Source organism: Castor canadensis, chromosome 16 (genome assembly GCF_047511655.1).
Source record: "Castor canadensis chromosome 16, mCasCan1.hap1v2, whole genome shotgun sequence".
NCBI lineage: Eukaryota > Metazoa > Chordata > Mammalia > Rodentia > Castoridae > Castor > Castor canadensis.
In genome coordinates, this window is record NC_133401.1 from 76,518,663 (window position 1) to 76,537,637 (window position 18,975).

Genomic DNA, 18,975 nt, shown 5'->3' on the forward strand with positions numbered 1-18,975 from the left:
AATCATTCAAGGTCAGGGACGAATGGTACGGTTAAGTCCACATAGTCACAGTTTTTAACACTTAGAGCACTGGAACATTTTATATTGTCATCAAAGCTTTTCAGAGTTGAGACAGTTCCCGTATTGCATGTGGCGTCAACTGAGGATAAAGAGAAGGAAACTCAATGTACTCTTGAGTTGAACACTTGGGAAAATGGAGACGTTAAGTTTCATTAAGATACAGTGGAGAAATGTACACATAACTGAGAGAGAGAGAATGCAATAGTGCATCTAAGGGGACTAAAGAAGGCAGGAGAGGAAAAGAGAATAATACTGAAATACACTGCACCTCTGTATGAAGATTGCGTAACAAAATGCAATGAGAGCTGCTGAGTAATAGGGGATCAGGACGATAAAGAGTAATAGAAGGTAATAGAATGGAAGAGCTGTATCATACTTAAATTAACTCTGAAATACAGTGAATAATAATAGCTGTTGAAATACCAAGGCAAAAACCCTCTTAAACAACCAATATACACTTTAAAAGATGAAGGACAGGAAGGTAGAGGTCCCCTCGGGGTGGGTACCAGTGGAAGGAGGTGGGTAAACATAGTGGGTGGAGGGCAAATGCCATCATTGGGTATACTTTCTATACCAGTATGAAAACAGAACAATTAAACCTGTTGAAATTGTTCTGAGAGGGAGGGGGAATGAGGGAGAAAGATGGAGGGGGTGAATCTAAGATACACTGTAGCACATTAAAATGTCACAATGAAACCCCCCTGTATAAATTGTAAAAATAATGTACTGACAAAAAAAAAAAAAAAAGCCAGTGGAGAACAGGCTTCCACAGCTTGTGCTTGGTTCTCATGCCAGTTGTCCCCTTCCCCTAAATTACAGCATGTTGATTGTCCTAAGACTCAAACCACCTCAGACAAAAGATTTTATTTAATTACTATTGGTTTTTTGAGACAGTGTCTATGTAGCCCAAGCTGCCCTCAAACTCAGTCCTCTTTTAGCCTCCTGAATGCTAGGATTATAGGTGTGGTTTGCCATACTGGACTAAAATTATTTTTAATGACATGTCTAAATGTAATAAACCTATATTAGAGAGATCTTAGAGAACAATCCTACTGTAGAAACTAGATGTCACCTAAAGCTACAAGAGACCAGCCGCCTGGTTGGCAACCAGGGTCTTGAATACTAAACTTTTTAATTAGACACACCTGGCTTCACATTCTTGCTCCAGTGCTTTAACTGTTAAGAACCAAGGAACCTACTTGGAGTTGCTGAATATGTGCTAATTGTAAAATAGGGATACAATCCTTTATTGCACGGAATTCTTTTCTTGGCAGTACTGAAACTTGAACTCAGGGTCTTGCAATTGCGAGCCAGGTGCTCTACCATTTGAGCCACACCTAGCCAGTCTGTGAAATTCTTTTGAGGCATAAGACAACACATAAAAACTACAGCACATAGTCCCAATGCTCAAAAGGCAGTTATTACTGAGACAATAAAATCAGAGATCATTTCTGAGTGATGTTCTAGGTATTACCTTTTTCCCCAAAATTTAAAAGAAATAAGACAAGATCTTGGGTATAACATAATTCTTTCTAAAAGTAGGATAAGCTTACTTTAGAGAGTAGGGAACAAAAAGGTTAAAGTGACCTAGTTTTAAGGTAAAGGATGCTGAAACTTTGTAAAACAAACTTGCAAAAGTTAACCAGGCTCCTTGCTAGTTCTATAACCCCATTTCTCTACAAAATATTTGAAATAATGCTACAAACCACTCATGGTCAAATATTAATTCTTTATTAACAAAAGATAAAATGCAAAATAGACACCAATGTCAGACTTTCTGTTGAACAATCCTAAGGAAGGACTATGAAAACAAGAATTTTGACCTGCTTAAAGAGCTCGCTTTGCATTGCAGTTTTAATTTCATGTTAAATCTGCGTCATGTGTCCATAGTATTTGGTAATCTAAGTTCCCTTCCACCACTTCTGAGACGTGGACTTAATGCACTACAAGTGGCTTTTGGTGGTTAAGTCTATGCATGCTGATGTCAGGATCTTTTAACAGGCTGTTTTCACTGACCCCACTCTGTCAGCATTATATTCACAAAGCTCTTAGAAAAGGTTTGAGAGTCATGGCAAAATCAGTAACTAAGATGCCTATAAGCCAGCCCTACAACATTTTGATGAAATCTTCAATTTCGTTTTGGTCTCTGCAAATTTTATAACGTGACACTAGCTGATTATGAAGATTAGGTACACTGCAGGTTCTATAATTTATTTTTTTGGTGGCATTGGGGTTTGAAGTCAGGGCTTTGTGCTTGCTAGGCAGGCACTCTACTGCTTGATAGAAGATGTCCTCTAGACTTCTATCATCTATCATAGAAGAAGTCCTCTAGACTTCTATCATCTTAAAATCTAATTTAATATCATGATTGTTACATAAAGGGCATCACAACTAGAACAATAAATGTCATGAATAATTTCCTTTATGTCTAAAAGCTCATGATCAGTATGGTAAGAGACCTAGTGCTAATCAGTCAGTACCGACTGAAGGATGAGAGAATAGCTGTCCTTCCATTCAAAGGTAATTTACTTCTGGATGTAAGGTAAAAGTAAATGCACTAAAAAGCAAAATTAAACAATCAAATGAAAACCAGATTTATTATTTTACAGATTATGGAAGATAAAGTTATTTACATTACATTTAGACTTTCTTTCAGGATCCAAATACTACCTTAGTATTTGGTAGTATTCTACCTTAGAAAAAATTTTTTAGTTTCAGACCAAGAAAATTATAGAAGGCAAAAACATGCAATTATAAAATAACTGCAATTATAGAGGTAAATTATTAAATTACTAACTAAAAAAAATGAATCCCTGGTTTTAAGAATAATCTACTTTAAAATGTGTGCAAATAATAAACAAAATTTGAGGAAATAAAGTCAGAGACTTAACTTTTGAGTATAAATTTTTTGGTTTGTCTCAATCTTTGAGACAGGGTCTCCCTACGTAGCCCAGGCTGGCCTTGCAAGTGTCCATCACCACTTGTAGGAAGACATTCTTGATAGGTAGAGAGTCAAGGCTACCTTCTACATCACTAATTACATTGGATTATTTCCAATCTTAATCTATACTTACTGTGCCTCCTTCTGTTTTGTTTTTCATTGTGGAAAAGAATGAAGTTACTTTGAGACTTCTGAAAGCTTTATTAAAGTCAGGAAGCAAGAATAGTCACCATCAGCAGGAAGCTGAAAAGAACATGTGGGTTGTGTGGGTTGTGTCTTCTAGACTAGTTACTGCTGTCCAAGGAAAGAGGCCATAGGGTCATCTGGCCTCTGACGCTTCATTCTATAGGCCTCCATTTCCTCTTCGGTGGGCTCCCGAGTTTCATATATGCTGTTGTAAGGCCGCTTCCTCTCATCAATCTGCATGATCTCCTTGACATGAAGAAGGCGAGCCTCCTCTGCATTCAGTGCCTAGAGAGAGAAGAAAAGCAGTATCATGACTACATCAGATCAATTCTGAAGGGGCAGTGCACCAAAGACCCCACTGAATCTGAAGTGCCTGTGTTCAAAGCCTCACGTTACCCGAATGAGCTCAGGAGCCAGCCCTTGCACCGTGAAGCTACAACAAGTTACTGTGTGGCTCGTAAGATATTTTCACAGAGAATAGAATGTTCTATGACATTTTTAGTCAGTGTTAAAGAAATTGTACTTTGTAATGAAAACTGAATGAGGTCCATTTTTTTTCTGATACAAGCCCACAGCTGATGTTTCTGTTGTACAGCACAATTCTGATTTTTCTCCAGGACTTGCCAAAACCTACAAATGATGGAGCGAGAAGGCCATTCTCTCTGGGCAATATGTCACAGTTCTCAAATGACAGCTTTACAAACACATTTCTTCAGTGCAATAGCAATATCTATCAAACAGTCCAAGACAGCAACACTTAGTCATGAAATCTCCATTAAAGTCCCTACAAATACAGGACACTGCTATGTGTGACTTAGACTTCAAAGTACCTTTTTCAGTTTCTCATGTTTCTTTTCTTCATCATCACTCTCTGAACTGCTCTTTCGGTGTTTCTTCTTTTTCTTTTTTTTCTTCTTTTTCTCTTCTTTTAGTTTTTCCTGATGTATCTGAGAGAGAAGATTGAAATACAGTGCTATTCGTGTGGGAACAAAACCCCACCACAAGTTTTAAAGTCCTCTCGCCAGGACTTACAAATTTAGAACAAATGATTTTAACTCACCTCCATGAGGGTTTGGGGTTTTTTCACAGATTCTTCCCCACTTGCATCATTTATAACACATTCCTCTGAGTTCTGTGGAAAAAAGCATCACAGTTACTAATCATTAAAGAACAAGTTAAAGTTGGAAGTTGGAAACATGAGAGATGTGTTTTATGCAGGGTTTAACATAAGAGTTTTGGTTGTCTTATACTTTTAACTAGAGGACAATTACTTACAACAGTCTCCTTCCCAGCTTCTCCAGTACAATAGGAATACTTGAAAAAAGAATGACAGCATTTGTATCCCCATCGGCCTTCTTTCCAGTAAGATCCCCAGATATGCTGCAGAGAGAGAGAGAGAGAGACAGAAAGAGAGAAAGAGAGAGGTTACTTAAAAAAAAAAAGCAACTCAGGAGGCAGAGATCAGGATGATTACAGTTTGAGGTCAGCCTGGGCAAATAGTTTGTGAGATCCCACCTTGAAAAAACCCACCACAAAATAGGGCTGATGGAGTGACTCAAGGCATAGGCTCTGAGTTCAAATCCTAGTATCATGAAAAAACAAAACAAAATCCTGAAACTAGGGACTTTCATATACTGTTGATGGGAGTATAAAATAGTACAAAGGTACTTTGGAAGAAAAATTGGTGATTTCAGGGCTGGTTAACAGGGACATAGAGGACAGACCTCAAGTGTTGAGAAGCTGGCACTGCTGTTAAAAAAAAAAATACAGCAGAAGACATGATGAAAAATGACAAGATGCTGTATGAAGTGATGCAAAATAAAATACACTGTATCATCTACCATGTATTCTTGCCAAAATATTTAAGTTACAGCTTTTGGATCTGAATTCTTGTTTATAGGCCATACAAGGGAAAGAGGATAAGTCATGCTATTACTAGGAAATAGTCAACTATAGAATATGAGACAGGCTACAAAATAGTTTGCAATGTCTGGTAAATGGTCACTGTCAGGAAAACAGGGAGATAGACTCTAGACAGAAGACATAACAACCAAATGATAACCAAAGGAAACTTTAAAGTGGTTCTAATTAAAAAGCTTTTAAGACCATTTTGGTGTTTTTAAAAGGTGATAAAGGACTAAATTGGGATGATATTAAGGAATGAATGTCAATTTTCTGAAGTGTAATAATGGTAACATGGGAATCTAGGGGAAAATTCTTATTTTTAGGAGATGGGATATAGTACTTACGGGTGAAATGTCAGATCTCCAAATTTCAAATGTTTCACCCCCAAAAAAAATTATACATATGTGTATGTGTATATACACACACACACACACACACACACACCAGTGCACATACAAACCTAGACAAAACACAACATGCTAAAAAAAGTTTTGATTCTAGGTGGGTATACAGATAAATTTTTTCACATTTTTGGAAAAATGTCATAAAGGAAAGTCAAAATGTTAACAGAAAACAAAAAGAACAGCAATGGTTAGCAAAGAAGTTATAACAAAACAATGCAATCCAGAGCCAACCTAACCAAGGCAGAGGTCTGCTGGCACCTACCGTGTGATTGTGGATCTTCACACCTTCCTCGTACCGGGAGCAGGCCACAGCCCGCTCCTGCCCTTTGATAACAGCTCCATGTCTTGAGTACTCCACATAGTCTTCGGTCTGGGCTAATAGCAATTCAGCTGGAGGAGCGTCCAAGTGTTCCTGGCCACCATACTAAAAGGACATTGCACATTATTAAATACATTTTATAACAAACAAAGACTCACATTCAAATCCCTGTGGAAAGGTTTATTTTCAATGCGAAAGATCAGATGAATGCTTTTTACTATGCTTTGTTAGAAAAAAATGTCACCACCTTCTTATAGGCAAATAAAATCTGTTTAGTAGTTATCCATCTGTCAAGTGGGGTAGACTATGAGATGGCCATAAATCCCTCTTTTCCGTGGCTGTCCTTTGCCTCATGACTTTGCTGATCCTCCTATGAAGAAATGGAGGCTGTTGCTCCATTCTCTAAATCTGGGCATGGCTGTTACTTGCTTTGGATGGGAACCTGGCAAATGCAATGAAACTAAGGCACCTGAGACTGGGGTGGGGGACGCCTTTTGGGACCCTGATCATATCATTTAAAAAGCTGGGCTAGTCTACTAGATGATGAGTGACCACGGGAGGCAGAGATGAGCAGTTCCAGATGAGGTCCCATCAAGACAATTAGCCTGCCAGTGAACACTAGTGCAGACTGGAGCATGTGGCTTGAGCTGAGCAGACGAGACCAGGAGACCCAGCTGACATAAAGGAATGTGAGAAATTAGAAATGCCAATTTTAAGCTACTAGGTTTTGGAGTGGTATATTTTGCTGCAAAAGCTCACTGATATAAAGAGTCTCTACCTACTGACTATGTCATGGGAAGGAAAGGGCTATTCCTCATGATTGAAAGGGACTTACTTTGTATCATATTCCAAATGTAGTAAGAACACTTCTTAACTAGTAACTTTTCTTTAAGGAAAGCGATTCTAGCATTTTGGTCAAAATTACCTTTTCCAGGATGCTTTCTTTCTGCTGTTCTTTGAAGTCTTCTTTTTTGACTTTGAAAGACTTATATAGCAGCTCTAGTTTTGTAGGATCTGCCTGCAGATGCACTTCCGATCCCTTGTCATAGGCTTCCCAAGCAAACACTAGAGTAATGAAAAACATCTTCATGAGTGGAAAACTACTTTTACTGCATGCTCTTTAAGGCAAGCTTTAAAAAACAATCCTCAATTTCTTATGAGCTGTTATAGAAGGCTTTTCATAGAGCACTTACACTGTGTCTGAGCCATTGAAATGGTATCTCCTGTGTATCTTACGAAGTTATCTCCTGCATAACTCACTCTGTAAACACAAATTTAAAAAAATCTCAGTTTTTAAATAAAGTTAATCTGTAAAACTGGATCTGAATTAAAATGAACACCATCACATGATCCTATACCTAAGAGAACAAAAAACTCTACCAAAAACTACTAGAAATAATAAACTCTTTCGGCAAAGTAACAGGATGAAAAAAATTAACATACAGAAATCAGTACCTTTTCTATACAGCAACAACAAACAGACTGAGAAAGAAATCAGGGGAATGTTGGGTCTGGAAACTACAGTGAGTGAGTCAGTATCTTATCCCCCATGGATAGCACTGTGAGCCCTGCACCCTCAGAAAGGATACATGGCGTCATAAACCTGCATTCCTGCACCCTGAAGAGGACATACATAGTCTCATAAATCTGCCACGGGGTTGATAAGACAGGATGCTCTCAAGGTTGTTTCCTCCCATAAGAGGCAAACAGACCAGCTCACTGAAGAGAGCCCATGTGCGTGAATCCATGGCCAATGGAAAGAGCCCACTTAACCCTTACCTAACCCAGAGTTAAAGCATCCTCGAAAAGTCCCAGCCTTCACCTGAACAGGAGCCACCGGTTTCCAGGCTCCACTGCACTGCTCTAGCTGTAGCCTTCTCTTTCTCTAATAAATCTACCTGTGTGTGCACTATCATGTCTTGTGAGCTTATTCCTAAGCCCAGTGAAGACAAGAGCCCCTGGGGCACCCTCACCCCCTGTACCCCACAACAGAAACAATCCTATTTACTATAGTCTCAAAAACAATAAAGTACCTTGGAATAAATTTAACAAAAGAAACCAAAGACTTTTTTAATGAAAACTATAAACCACTGAAGAGAGAAACAGAAGAAGACTTCAGAGGATGGAAAGACCTCCCATGCTCATGGATTGGTAGAATCAACATTCTGAAAATGGCCATACTACCAAAAGCAATCTACATGTTCAACACAATCCCTATCAAAATTCTGCACAGAATTAGAAAAAGCAATCGTGAAGTACATATGGAAACACAAAAGACCTCGAATGTCAAAGCAATTCTGAGCAAAAAGTCCAATACTGGAGGCATCACAATAACTGACCTCAAACTATACTACAGAGCTATAACAATAAAAACAGCATGGTATTGGCACAAAAACAGACAGGAAGACCAATGGATCAGAATAGAAGATCCAGACATAAGCCCATGTAACTATAGCTGCTGATCTTCAACAAAGTAGCCCAAAACGATGGAGAAGACAGCCTCTTCAACAAATGCTGCTGGTAAAACTGGATAGCCACACTCAGAAGACTAAAACTAGATCCTTGACTTTCACCCTGTACCAAAATCAATTCAAAGTGTATCAAAGACCTTAATATAAGGCTTGAAACTTTGAAACAACTTTAAGAAGCAGTAGGAAATACACTAGAACCGGTAGGTATAGGGGATGACTTCCCAATCAAAACTCCAAAGGCTCAGCATCTAAGAGAAACTGAACAAATGGGACTGCATTAAACTAAAGAGCTTCTGCACAGCAAAAGAAACAATCACAAGACTCAAGAGACAGCCCACAGTATGGGAGAAAAATCTTTGCCAGCTACTCATCTGACAAGGGTCTAATATCCAGAATCTACAGGGAACTCAAAAAAACTCAGCCCCCAAAGCATCAACACACCAATGAAGGAATAGACACATGAATTAAAATGGGGAATTCTCAAAGGAAGAGGTACAAATAGCCAGTAAATACATGAAGAAGTGATCAATTTCCCTGGTTATAAAAGAGATGCAAATCAAAACAACACTTAGATTTCATCTCACCCCAGTTAAAATGGCCAGAATCAAGGGTAATAACAGCAAATGCTGGTGAGGATGTGGTGAAACAGGAACTCATAAACAGCTGGTGGGAATGCAAATTAGTGCAACCATTATGAAAACAGTATACAGATTCCTCAAAAAACTAGAACTAGAATTGCCACAGAATCCAGTGATACCACTTCTGGGCATCTACCCAAAAGAATGTAACATGGGATACAGTAGGGACACCTGTAAACTGATGTTCATTGCAGCACTATTCATAATAGCTAAGCTCTGGAAACAACTGATAAATGGATCATGAAATTATGGTATATATACACATAATGGAGTGTTACTCAGCCACAAAGAATAATGACATGGGGTTTGAAGGGGAATGGATGCAATTGGAGGACATCATGTTAAGTGAAGCCAGGATTAGAAACACAAAAGAGGCATGCGTGGAAGACAGATCCAAAGAGAAACACATACACACAAGCAGGATCAAATACAAACTCAGTTGTAGAACATGCCTGTAACAATGTAACTGTTCTATGGAACTCAGTGGGGCATGGGAAAGAGAAAAGAGAAAGAATGATAGAGCAACAGTAATACTGCATACCACAAGATGTGAAGGGAGAGGATATAAGATGCTGAAACCCGGGGTGGTGGGGAGGCTAAGGGAGAGTATTCGAAGAGATCAGACACACCAAAGTAAAGCACACCCACAGAGGCCATACATTGAGACACCCTTCTGAATGTCAACTCAAATATTAATTATGAAAACCAGGACTGTAAAATAGGCACGGTGGGGGCGGGGGGGAGAAGGGTGAAGGAAGGAGACTAAGGTGATGGTATATGGTTGATGGACTTTAGATACCTATATGAAACAGAACTAGAAAACCTCTTGTGACCGCTTTAAGTAGGGTGGGGAGAGGGCTGAGGGCGAGAGATGATGGGGGCAATGTAAATATTGTACAACGTAAGTCTAATAAGAATTGTCATTATGAACACCCCTGTGTCATGACTATACCCTAATAAAAGTTAAAAAAAATAAAACAAACACCATCTGTAGGTGGATCAGAAAAATCTCTAAATCTAACTGGATACTTACTCATCTGGATTCTTTCCTGCGTTGGCGTAAGGATTCTCTCTCATCGCTCTAGTTTTTGGATCATAGTAAGCAGAATTTGGATCTAAATTTCTCAAATACTAGAAGAAAAAAATGTTTAAAGTCTGAATTAACGTTTACTTCTAGCAAAAAGATTTCACCTGGTAGGAAGAGTTGATCACGATCAATTAAATGCCTGTGTGTACTTTTCTAGGTGAAGAGAAAAAAAAGAATAATTCCTCATCTTGAAAAGACTCTGATCAGATTACACAAGTATCACCAGGATACAACAGGAGGACATAAACTTACTAGAGTGGGGAGATGAGTATTTTTCAAATGTGCAGGTTAGGCTGTCAAGACTTACTTTTGCAATATCTTCTCGAATCCTGAGATTCCGGACAGTAATTCGTCTCTTAGAGTCAAAATTCTGCCCAGGCATATCAATATCATCTGCATATTTATCTTCATCCTCGTCTTCACTGTTATGATCTTTTTCCTGAAAGAGGGAGTAAGAAATTGTAAGTAAAAAAGAACAGCACCTCCTTCTTGTTTCGATTTCAAATAAATCAAACCCCTGCTTACTTATTTCAAAGCTACTATTATCATTACTGTTAAATCAGTCAGTGAAATCTTAAAAAGCTAATGTATACCCAGAGGAGGCAAATATTTATTACCGTTTGAGAATTTGGTTCCTCTTCTCCCCACTGGTGTTTTGGAGAATTCTGCATAGTGAAAACGGGAAAAGTATTTGTAATTTTATTCCATTTAATGTACTGATTATTTAGCACTTAAAAAATATGATATAATTTGAGTCTGGTGGTGTAGCTCAAAGCAGAGCACTTTCCTAGCATATATGAGGGCCTGGGGATGATCCCCACCACTAAAGGCAAAAAAAAGAGTAACTTCTACCTGAACAAATTCCTGTTATTGCTCACTAGTAATGAGCACAAACATCCTGAATACAAGTATGCCACTGTGAACAGTTCATTTTATTATAGGGTCTACAACCCAAGAACAGTTCTAAGAAAATGATTTTTGACATAGGATAATCAAAGTAACAGAAAGAAAAGATGACCAAAGTAGGGCTGGGGGTTTGACTCAAGCAGTAGAGCTCCTGCCTAGCAAGTTTGAGGCCCTGAGTTCAAACCTCAGTACAGCACCACCACCCCCATGGCCAAAACCCTACTATCCAAGTGGGGTGTGGTGGTGTACAACTGCAATCCCAGGTAAAGGAAAATATTTGCTTTTTTTTTTTGTCACAAAAAAACAGGGATGGTGGGATGGCAGGAGTAAGATTACATACTTGCATTTGTTTGATTTACACAAGAATAAAAAAAGGTTGTGGGGGTAAGGTTGAGAGGTAGGGTGGATGGAGGCAGGGCAGAAGACTTTTTCACTACACGTCTTCTTAAATTCTTTCAATTTAAGAATTGACCCATGTGACTTTATGTTAAAAAAAAAATAAATGTTATTCTGTGTCTTTATTTAATGACACAGAAAACAAGTTCCAGCTACACTATATGTTATTAAAGTAAAAAAGCAGGTAATAAATGATTATGTAAAGATAAACCCATTTAAAAAATATACAATTACATACATAGTATAGATATATTTGGAATAGGATGTTGTTAAAAAAATTTTATACATACTATATTTATTCTGTTAAGTTGACATGGATTGAAAAAGAAACTGGCTATAAGTCATGTTTTTGGTTTTTAGTATGAAAAATATTTTCCTCTGCTATAAGATTAATACACATTTACTACTAAAAATATGGAAAAGACTAAAAAACCCACAGGTGTTCTGCTTTTTCTTTTTCTTGTGGCAATATCATATTTTTTGTATCATTAAAATATAAGTATTACCCAGTAACATCAAGAAACTCTTAATAAATGCCATTTTAAGAGCTATGTTACATTCTGGAATGCAGACACATGGCCACTTAATTCCCTGTGCCTGGATATTTAAGCTATTTTAGTTACCTAAATTGTAAAAAACATTGCAACGAACACCTTTGTGCATACTGATTTTTCTGAATTCTATAAAACTCTTTTGTATGGAAAGACTTAATTTAAGTTCAGAAAGTGTATATGAATATTTTCCTTCTGAAATGACTGCACCTGTCACAATCCCATGACTGGTATTAACAGTGTCAATTTTACTCCTCCTCAGCAGTACAGGTTGAGTACCTCTTATCTGAAATGGTTTGAATTGCGAATTTTTTTTCCAGATTTTGGAATAACTGCATACACATAACAAGATATCTCAGAAATGGGGCCCAAGTCTAAACACGAAATTCATCTCTCTTTTCTATGTACCTTATACACATAGCCTAGAGATAACAATATATTCAGTATCTTTAGTGTGCCCATGACCTGTCACAGGAGGTCAGGTTTTCCACTTGTGGCATCATGATGAAGCTCAGAAAGTTTTTGATTTTGGAGCATTTCAGATGCTTGATTTTTGGATTAGTGATGATCAACCTGTATTATATTTTTTTCTCCCTAAAATCTTTTCTAACTGGACAGATATGAATCAAACTCTTGTTTAAAATTTCATTTCATTGTTTAAAAGACTTTGAATATTTTGCATTGGTCATTTGTATTACTTACAGCTTGTTCCACTAATTTTCCTGAAGCTAATTCTTCTTGCAGTTTCTGGGCTTTCAATGTTCGTTTTGCCTAAAAAAAAAAAAAATTAAATTTTATTTACAACATTCAAATGGCTATTTGTTTTTTATAGATATGAAGTAAGCATTTTTATTGTATTCAGAAAAGTCACCAAACAAGAGTTTCCTTTTAGCCCCAGGCCTATGACTTTCCAAAACAGAGGAGTTACAAACTCCTGTCTGAACCAGGCTTTAATGGAAGCCAGGCCAAAAGGGCATCTGTAGCAATCTGCAGGGACGAACCCTGACCAAATGCCAGCTGACTCCAGATGACTGATTCCCATCCTGACCACCAGACCACCAAATGTTTCAGTGCTTAAGAAAAGATGAGCTAGGGACATAGCTCAAATGGTAGAACACCTATCTGGCAAGTGTGAAGCCCTGAGTTCAAACCCCAGTATTGCCAAAAAAAAAAAAGAAAGGATGAAATCTAGATTTTTATGTGAAATCTCATGATTTTAAAAAATTACCTAAATTTTTCTTTTTTTTTAAAAAGGCAGTGTTGAACATGCACAGGAAATTAATGTGAGTCAACTCCCTGTATAGCTATCCTTATCTCAACCAGCAAAAACCCTTGTTCCTTCCTATTATTGCTTATACTCTCTCTACAACAAAATTAGAAATAAGGGCAAAATAGTTTCTGCTGGGTATTGAGGGGGGGGAGCGGGAGGGGGCGGAGTGGGTGGTAAGGGAGGGGGTGGGGGCAGGGGGGAGAAATGACCCAAGCATTGCATGCATATATGAATAATAAAAAAAAAAAATTAAAAAAAAAAAGGCAGTGTTGACTATGGCTTTGAGGGAATGGGAATAAGTAGGTGGAATCACAATAGAAGTTGAATTAAATCAAATTCAATTTTCTAAAACAAGTTATCTACTCCCCTTTGAGTATCCCTAAATGTTACCTGAAGCAGCTGTAAGTTGCAGAAGAAAGTTGTAGTCTATTACTATAAAAATGATGCCACTTTTACAGTGCACCAAGACTGGAAAAACATAGTTGCTCTATTAGAGACACAGCAAAATGCACATTCTTTAAGAACAGTGGAAAAGCAGGCAATTTTGCTCACCAGATCGACTTTGGCATACTCTTCCACAATTTTCATGTGCTCTTCTGGGTTGTAGCCATTCCACCGATCTCTCTTCCCATCATAGTCGAACATCAGCTGAGGCTGGACATGTTCGTCGGGAGCTATGTTAGTTCCTGTAAATTTGGCTCCAACGCGCCTTGGTCTCTGGAAGACAGAAGATTTCAGTTTTTCCCCTAAGTACCTGTAGTCCAGAAAATTTCACCTAACTTTTACAAAGCAGGCATGAACATACTACAGAACTTTCAGAGTCTGTTCAATCAGTCTTCCAGCAGAAAATTTTGATGGCGTTGGACTAATTTTATTCAAATTAATTTTTATTTAACCTAGACCTGCCTGTAGATAATTTTAGAAAAATAGAAGTTCTCTCTGACAAGGAAACAAGATTCTTGACAACAGTTTCCAAAATTCTCAAAGGTGAGCCTACCTCAAAGCAGTCTTTCTTTTTGTGTGTCATGGCCCCACAGTTTTCACATGCTCCTTTGCGGTACTTAGTAGTTATGGAATTCTATTGAATGACATAAAGAAAAACAAAGCAAATGTTTTATTTATCCAGGGAAGTTAAAAATAGCTTTGGCTGTCATTACTTCATTACTATCTTGTTTACTGAACTGATTTACTTGTTAAAAAGAAAACTAGTTAAGAGTTTCTACATATTTATAAATGTGAAAGCTTATGGATTTCAGCAACATAAAACTTACATACAAAAGAGTTTATATGAGAAAGTACAGCAGATAAACTTGTATGCATTGTGAATTTCAATACCAGAAAAAAAAAAGGGTATATAATGTGCTTCTACATTACAGTTCTTAAATTAAATTCTTAAAATAAAACCTACATTTTTTTTTTCTTCTTTTCGTTTTGAGACAGGGTCTCACTATGTAGCCCTGTTTGACTCTGAACTCAGACTGGCCCAGACTGACCACAAACTCATAAATCGAAAAAGGGCTGGTGGAGTGGCTCAAGCAGTACGGTGCCTGCCTAGCAAGCATGAGGCCCTGAGTTCAAGCTCCAGTACCAAAAAGAAAAAAAAAAAAAAGATTTAGCCAGTTGCTGGTGGCTCACGCCTGTAATCCTAGCTTCTCAGGAGATCAAGGTTTGAAGCCAGGCCAGGCAGAATTCTTGAGACCATCACAAAAAAGGGCTGGTGGAGTGGCTCAAGGTATAGGCCCTGAGTTCAAACCCCAGTACCACAAGAAAACAAAACAAAACACCTCGTAATTCTTCTGCCTCAGCCTCCCTCTGAGTTTCTGGCATTAGCAGCTTGCACCTCCACACACAAAATGTAGTTGCCTACCTCTTTTACACCCCTCTTGTACCATTCTCCAGAGGAGCTGAATTGCTTTTGTTTCTCTGGTTGAGGTCTCTGATGCTTTAAAGTAGGTCTTTTTGATGGATCAATATACCATGGTACTGAAGAAATATACTGAGGAATATGTGGGTTGATATCTCTGTAATAAAATTTAAGAATAAAGTTTGAAAACAGTGTTTTAATTACAAAGGAAGCCTACACAGAATCTAAGAATAGAAATACTACAGTGGATGGAAAAGAGAATACGGTTGCTTATCTGTATAACATGGTAAAGAGCTAAAGAAGTAATTTATAGTATAGTTAAAAAATTTCTAGTCAAGATACTAAAACTAATTATCTAACTGAAAGGAGAAGAGAGGAAGAGAGGAATGTGTTAATGAGTTAAATATATCAGAGCAAGAAGTTAAGGTCTTGAGTCAATTGATTAATATTTCAAAGATGTCAAAGTAATGACCAGAAAAGCTCGAAATATTAAAATTTAAAAGTAGTCACTGTGGATTGGTACAGGGGCAGGAAGGGTGAAAAAGGATGACTGCTGTTCATTATAAGCTCTTCAACATTACCTGATTTTAAACCTTATGCTTATGAGTTTGATAAAATAATAAAAACACTGTAAATGGCAGGACAGCTTGCTATCAAAGTAAAGGATGAGAAGTTATAAGCTAAGTAGATCTGAATCTAAGTTCTGAATGAATAGATAATGCAACAAATTACTTACTTTCCTTCCTCATCAACTTCTGCAGGAGCATTACCCAGTTTTCGCTGTTCTTCTAGCTCCTTCTTCTTCCTCCAGTCTTCTCTGGTCATCTTCTTTGGTTCCTCCAAACTCATTTCTTTGGACCCCGAAAGGGGTGCAGCATTAACCGTATCCACTGCTGTTGCCGACATAATGAACTGGTTTTCTCTAAGAAAAAGAAGTTGTTGTTTACAGTAAAAAGTAAGCCTTCATGAATTCACTGAAACTACAAAATATACATCCTAGAACACACACTGAGGGCTGTTTATGTCTCATATGTTCACTCTTTTTTTTTTTTTTTGTGGTGCTAAGGATCAAACCTGGGGCCTTGCACATCTTAGTCAAGCACTGTATCACTGAGTTACACACCAGCCATATGTTCTTATTCTTTCATAGTTTCTATTAAAGGGTCTCTTTCTTGTATTTAAAAGTCTCTATATATTCTTAGTAGTGTTTTCCCTCAATGCTAAGTTACAAATGGAGGGAGCAATGCACATAAAATTTCAAAGACCTTCTCATATATATTTTACTGAATTCCCTTTTCCATGTATGTGTCTCAAAGTACCACCACAGTAACCCTTAAAGAGAGAATATATCACCCATACCTGTTCCTCTTGAGGACCCAAAGCCTTAAGAATTGTCTGTACCAGTCCTCTAACTTAGCTTCCACCTGCAACTATTCCCATCGAAGACTTACCACTATGTTATCAAAAATTAATGTGCTACATCCATTGGACATTTTCCAGTTCTGCTCCTTCCCTTCTTATATTCTTATTCCTTGGCTTCCATGACACTACATTCCATTGGTTTTTCCTGTACCTCTTTCACTGCTCCTGTTGACTCCTTTGCAGGTCCATCTATTTCTGCTCATTTATATAATGATAAGATTCCTCAAGGCTGAGCCAGAGCTTCAAACTACACCAGATTCCAAGGTTCAACAGCCATAATACAGCACGGCTGGTGTTCCAGCTTATTTCTCTACTCGACACTTTTCATTTGAGCTTCACACAGATATATTCAACTATGTATCTGACACCTCTACTTAGACATCTCAGAGGCCCCAAAACTCAACATACTTCAAACTCCTGATCTTCCTTCTGAAATCTAGTCTCCTTTCACTGTTCCTATTCTCAATGAAAGACAACACCATTTTTTTACAAGTGTTTCAGCTTATCCCTACATTTATTTCACTAGGAATTACTTTTACTTTCTGAGTATCACTAAAATGTTACTTCTTTCACCTTTCAATGCTCCAACTTAGCATGAGTTTTACTTTTTCTGACTTATTGGTTCCTTTCCAGTCTCTCCAATTAGACACTTTTTTTTTAAAACACGAATTTGACCATATCGTGTCCCACTGTTCAACTTTAAAACCGTTCAGTGATTTATCATGTCAGAGAAATGTAATGCCAGCAACATATATAAGTTTATGTTTTCCTGTAACTGTATTAAAAAAGTAAAAAGAGCCAGGGGTGGTGCTGGACGCCTGTAATCCCAGCACTCAGGAGCCTGAGGCAGGAGGATGGAGGGCTCCAGGCCAGCCTAGGCTACACACTGAGTTTGCAGCCAGCTTGAACTACATAGCAAGACCCTGTCTCTCTCTCTCTCTCTCTCTCTCTCTCTCTCTCTCACACACACACACAAAAGTAAAAAGAAAACAAAATTACTTATCCAATTTTATTTAACCTAATATACTCAATTTTCTATACTGTCAAGTTCCACTCAGCATAAAAAAATCAACAGTTTTAAAAGCTGATATGGGTTTTATACTTATTTGGACTAGCCATATTTCCAGTCTCAAAAGTGACAGGGTGTTAGTAGCTCTCATATTGGATAGTGCAACTCAACAGATCTCATCATTCCTAGTCTAAAAACCAACGTCTTTTCTATTCAGTTAGCCTAATCCACCATGGTTTGGCACTTGACTATTTTCCAGCCTTATCACAACTACTCCACACCCAACTACAGACTTTCTCATACTTCCTCTAACAAACCAGGTTCCCTGAGAACACTGGGCCTTTGCACAGCTTTTTTTCAATATGGCTAGGAGTCTATGATGCCGCTCAAAGGTGTTCTATGGTCTCTGACCCATACAAAATCTCCACAGATTTTTGTGTAATATACAAACTGATGATCACCTAAGTATACTGTGAGGTAAAGGAGGACAATGGTACATGCATCACATTCACTTGAAGTGCCATTTCTTGAGTTTACCACGCATAATCTCATCTAACACTACAACTCCATTTACAGCGAAGAAACAATTTCTAAGAAGTTAAGACTCTCAGCCTAGGATATACACTAGTAAGAGACAAAGATCTCCTCGCTGGGCACTGGTGGTTCAGGTCGGTAATCCTGGCTACTTGGGAGGATCGAGGTTCGAGGCCAGCTGGGACAAATAGTTCTTGACACTCCACCTCCAAAATGCACTGGAGGTGTGACTCGAGTGGTGAGGCCCTGAATTCAACCCCCAGTCCCTTCCTCCCACCGACAAAAACAAAGATCTCCAACCCAGGCTTGACTGTAACGTTAATTCCTTTAAACCATTATTGTATACTCCATGGGGCCTGCAACGTTCAAAATTAAAATGGAATAAAGTTCCTGTAGTCACTTAGTTGTATTCATTAGATTCCCTCTTTGTGAATAGACCGCCTACTTTCACCAGGTAAAAACAATCTCTCCCACTAACTGGGCGCTTGTTAAGAGTTTTACACAGACCAATTATTTTAACCTTCATTAATGCCTTGGAAAAGGAACCTTCTCTACTTAATGAGAAACCTAAGGCTCAAAGAAATTGTGGAGAGGAAAGAGCCTGTCAGCTTGGGTAGGAATCTCCGTTCGACCCACCGATTCTCTCTGAGGACGCAGGCTTGGTCTGGCTGGACACCAGTATCACGCCAGCGTCCTAAGGAAGCAGCTTCCTTCTCGGTTCGCTGTCCTCACCCAGGGGGTTCATCACCCCCGCCAGGGCATAACTTAATAACCCGGAGCCCCCGATCCATTCTCTGAGGTTCCCCAATTCTCCTCCTACCCCAGTCCACCGCTTGCAATTTCTCAGAATCGTTCATTACCCAGTCCCGCCACAGCTGAACGCGAAAGCATCCGACAACCAGGAATCCAAGTCGCTAATGTTTACTTCCGGGTTTTCTGCCCTCTCCCGGCAGCCACTGCGCCAGCTTCCGGACAGTCGACACATGCGCACTAACAAGTACTTGGCGCTCAC

The 18,975-nt window shown here is 38.4% G+C and overlaps 1 protein-coding gene across 2 annotated transcripts; it reads right to left on the bottom strand.

Moving 5' to 3' along the window:
• Nucleotides 1–1,775: 1,775 nt before the first annotated feature.
• Nucleotides 1,776–18,954, bottom strand: Slu7 (SLU7 homolog, splicing factor). 2 transcript variants are annotated; one of them, XM_020164544.2, is made up of 16 exons: nucleotides 18,824–18,954; nucleotides 15,735–15,920; nucleotides 15,002–15,155; nucleotides 14,132–14,212; nucleotides 13,687–13,851; nucleotides 12,567–12,635; nucleotides 10,629–10,676; nucleotides 10,319–10,450; nucleotides 9,958–10,055; nucleotides 7,009–7,076; nucleotides 6,741–6,880; nucleotides 5,759–5,920; nucleotides 4,463–4,567; nucleotides 4,248–4,319; nucleotides 4,018–4,134; nucleotides 1,776–3,472 (listed from the first exon to the last, which is right to left on the bottom strand). In XM_020164544.2, the coding sequence occupies exons 1-16, from the start codon at nucleotides 18,946–18,948 to the stop codon at nucleotides 3,290–3,292; spliced, it is 1,905 nt and encodes a 634-aa protein (XP_020020133.2). In that variant the 5' UTR covers nucleotides 18,949–18,954; the 3' UTR covers nucleotides 1,776–3,289. The 2 variants fall into 2 exon arrangements, with proteins under 2 accessions (XP_020020133.2, XP_020020134.1); XM_020164545.2 differs by having other exon boundaries at nucleotides 18,784–18,893.
• Nucleotides 18,955–18,975: the final 21 nt, after the last annotated feature.

What these genes read in the sequence shown, in the direction of transcription:
- Slu7 (XM_020164544.2), bottom strand. Translation starts at nt 18,948, where the DNA reads ATGTGTCGACTGTCCGGAAGCTGGCGCAGTGGCTGCCGGGAGAGGGCA. An exon ending in TTCAGCTGTGGCGGGACTGG is followed by an intron (nt 15,921 to 18,823) that starts GTAATGAACGAT and finishes TCTTTTTCTTAG; the next exon opens with AGAAAACCAGTTCATTATGT. An exon ending in AAAAGAAAGACTGCTTTGAG is followed by an intron (nt 13,852 to 14,131) that starts GTAGGCTCACCT and finishes TCTGTCTTCCAG; the next exon opens with AGACCAAGGCGCGTTGGAGC.